Source organism: Bison bison, unplaced genomic scaffold, assembly GCF_000754665.1.
Source record: "Bison bison bison isolate TAMUID 2011002044 unplaced genomic scaffold, Bison_UMD1.0 scf7180017864098, whole genome shotgun sequence".
In the NCBI taxonomy this organism is placed as follows: Eukaryota; Metazoa; Chordata; class Mammalia; order Artiodactyla; family Bovidae; genus Bison; species Bison bison.
The window spans coordinates 5,865,291-5,868,807 of NW_011494670.1; the positions used below are offsets into that span (position 1 = coordinate 5,865,291).

At 39.3% G+C, this 3,517-nt stretch overlaps 1 protein-coding gene across 1 annotated transcript in view; it reads right to left on the bottom strand.

Annotated features, from left to right (window-relative positions):
• Positions 1-938: 938 nt before the first annotated feature.
• The window catches only part of DPPA4 (developmental pluripotency associated 4), an 11,504-nt gene continuing 8,925 nt past the window's right edge, over positions 939-3,517 (bottom strand). Inside the window, exon 6 of the mRNA XM_010838586.1 lies at positions 939-3,296. Coding sequence (XP_010836888.1) covers positions 3,070-3,296 — 227 coding nt within the window. The 3' untranslated portion in view covers positions 939-3,069. The remainder of the gene's footprint in view (positions 3,297-3,517) is intronic.

Sequence of the window (3,517 nt, forward strand, 5' to 3'; positions counted from 1 at the left end):
CTCTCAGGTGAGGCATGTGGGTATCTAGTTCCCTGACCAGGGATCAAACCCTTCCCCTTGCATTGGGAGCTCAGGGTATTAATCACTAGACCACCAGGTGAGTCCCTCTTGTGTTTCTTAACAATAAGATGTAAGTGAGTTTCAATCCAGTATAGATAAAAAAGATAATTTTAGTAGTTTTGAGAATCAGAATATATCAAAAAATGTTACCAGTGAAGTAATATTTAATCAGGGCTTTTGAGGAAGAGCAGAAGGAAGTTCTGACATTCATTTTCATTAGAGCTAATGATCTTGAGACAGAGAAAATCCTGCCCAGTCTCTGTGAGCCTCTTATATAACCCTCCTCAGTGTTATAAATTCCCCTCATGTCCTCTTTGTCATCCGTCACAAGAAAAAAGAGGACCTCCTTAATGTATTATGTATATATAATATATACTGAGGTCTCAGTATACAAATCCTAGGAGTACAGACGTGTGACAGACACCATTTCCTCTCTGATCGCCAAACCCTTTTGCTTTGAGGTAAAATTTACAGTAAAATGCACAAATCTTAAGTGTCCTGTTGGATAAGTTCTGAAAAATGGTAGTCAACTCCCTAGTCAAGACAGAAAATACTTGCATCACCAAAGAAGTCTCTCTTTGCCCCTTCCAGGCAATGACCACTCCCACCCTATGCATTAGTTGAATAAAGAGAAGTGTCATTTTTCACTTTGGGTAGGTGGACTGTAGATGATGAAAAGAGTTACGGAGTAAGAACACTGGGCGTCAACACACCAGAGATTTTCCTGTCCAAGAGGTAATTCATAGCAATTACTTTCCAAAAGAATATAACTCAACAGCAATTACTTTCCAAAATCTATATTTTAAAATATAGATTTCTAAGTAAGTTGCAATCTGTCTCCTTTCCTAATTCACTTCAAACCTTTTCATTCATCATTCATTGAATAAACATTTATTGAGCACCGACTACGTGTTCGGTGGTTCTAGGAGGTTGTTGTGATACCCACATGCACAAACAAAATTGACAAATCTTTTTATACTGTTGGGGAAGATACACAAATTATAAATTAGAGGAGATAAGTATTATGGAAAAGGGGGCATGGGGTATAAGGCACTTTAGGAAGGCCTTGGAAGTCATTACAAGGACTTTGGTTTTCCCTCTGAATCAACAGGATCCAAGAGAGGGTTTTGAGCATTGTTATGATCCAACATATTTCAGAAGGATCGTTTCACATACACAATGGAGTATTTTATTTTTCAGAGTCTATAATCAACTTTATTTTAATATAATCTAAACACATATCATTTAGAAAATACCAAGAAAAATTTATGTACAAGAGTTGATGCTATCACATTTGGACAAAGCTGGCAAGTTCCTGCTACGAGCGTATCCCAGGAGATAACACTGAAGAAACCTAATATATTGGAGTAGATTTTGTGGCATTTGGCCCACAGTTTGATAGCCCTCAGGGTTAACCTGAAGTTGTCAATGTTTGATACTAGATGTAAAACATCTCGTAAAACCATTTCATTGATTTGCAATAAAATCAGAACCCTGCAATCATTAAGACTTCTTATACATATCTAAATTTTTAAGCAGACTGTCATGTTTTAAGTCCAAATTTCCTGGAATAGTCTGCAGTGCTAATCTTGCAAACAAAATATCAATCTCTATTCCATCAAACAGTTTGGTAACTTGGTACAAATGCCTCTTCAACAGCTCTTAAATCTTTTACTTCTCCCTGTAATTTCAACTTATCATAGAATGAGGTGAAAAAGTCACTTCAATCAACATGTCTTGGTGGAACACACAATGCATCAATATTGGCAGTTTTTTGTATGTACACCTAATCTGTAAGATCCAGAGGTAAACATTTTCCCATCAGCATGTTCAATTAGACATTGTGGAAGATTATTGCTTTCACTGATTTCTCGTATCCAGTCTTTTACCAGGTTAATCTTCCCAAAATTAAAATCCTGCACTGAAGTTCCTCTTTCTCTTCAAAAATCCCAAAGGGCTTCAGAGTCTCCACTAGTTTCTGTGTAAGTAGGCAGTTAGTCTCCTTGGGGGCTGCTAAGCAGAAGGGAGAAGCAATGCCATAGTGCTTCTGTGGCGGGTGTTTGCTGTGATCCCTGCTTTGTAACTGGAAACAGCTTTGTCTCAGTGGCGGCACTGCCCAGTCATACTCCACCCCGCTTGCCTGCAACGGCAGCCAGGCATACTCTGGGCAGGATCCACTGATGTGGGAAGGAGGGGCCTTGGCTGCCTCAGCCCTGGTCCAACCTCACTCCTGCTCTGGCCTAGAGTATTTTATTTTAAAATAAAAGTTTTAAGTTTAAAATTTTCTAGTTGCCTTTTTACTAGAGGCACTATAATGTATCATTCAATCTGGAACATTTAAAAAATTATATATAACTCACATATACATAAAATATAGACAACTTAAGTGCATAGGTTGTGAATATTTACATATGGATGGATGCATCTAAGTAGCTGACACCCAAATGATGGTAAGCTCACCTAATTACGCTGAGACAAGAGGCATAATCAGGACTGATTACTTCCTTGTGAATAGATTCTTTGGGGCAAGAATATTGTCAGTGATACATTGTATCATGTCAGGAAACACATTTTTGCTTGTACCATGCCTGGTGACGATAAAGTTGAATACCTTAACCAGATACATCTGGTTAAGGTATATATGACCAAATTTCAACTGTTGCCTATGAGACCCATTTTGTTCAATGTAGAAATTTACCTGAGGCATTTTCAAGCAAATTAATTCCACTCAGTGACTTAGTATTTTTAAAATGTCCCCATCTCTATCCTCTGCTCCCTTAGGGCTGGGCATCTTTGGAGAGACAGTCACTTCTGCTTCTGTTTCCCATCAGTTCACAGGCTTTCTTTTTCATGCAGCCTTCTAAGCAGGCTGTGCACTCCGGGAGCAGGAAGCATGGAGAGTGGAGCGGCCCAGAGTTCAGCTGTCTAAAGTCACTGTGGAGTTGATTGTAGTCACTTCTCTATCATTAATTATAATCATAGCTGTACACTTTTACTGGCATTATGATCTCACTGCAGGCTTTTTGTTAATACTTTATTCCTGTGTACACACTCAGGGCACAGCATATTGTCCTCCAGGTGTGGGGGTGGAAAGTCACCAGATGGTATCAGGAAGAATGCAGACACCCTCCTTCGTTTTCCAGGCACCCAGGCCTGCCCAGCGTGAAACTGTAAACGAACCCAGCCTTCTGTGTTAGCTGGGAGACTTCTCCCGTGGACCACACACCACTGGACCTCTGGAGAAGGAAAAGAGAGGCAAGTATGAGCACAGCAAGACCCAGTCCTAATGTTTGCGTCTGCACCATGGCCTTTGGTTCAACTGTCTTTCTCAAGTGCCAGCTCTCAGATACTAACACTGAACACCTACTTATTCCACTCTGTTCCTCTTAGAAAATTATGTAAAAACATTCAATTTTTTAAAAGAAATTAAGAATTTCCTGTTAATTTTTTTTTTTTT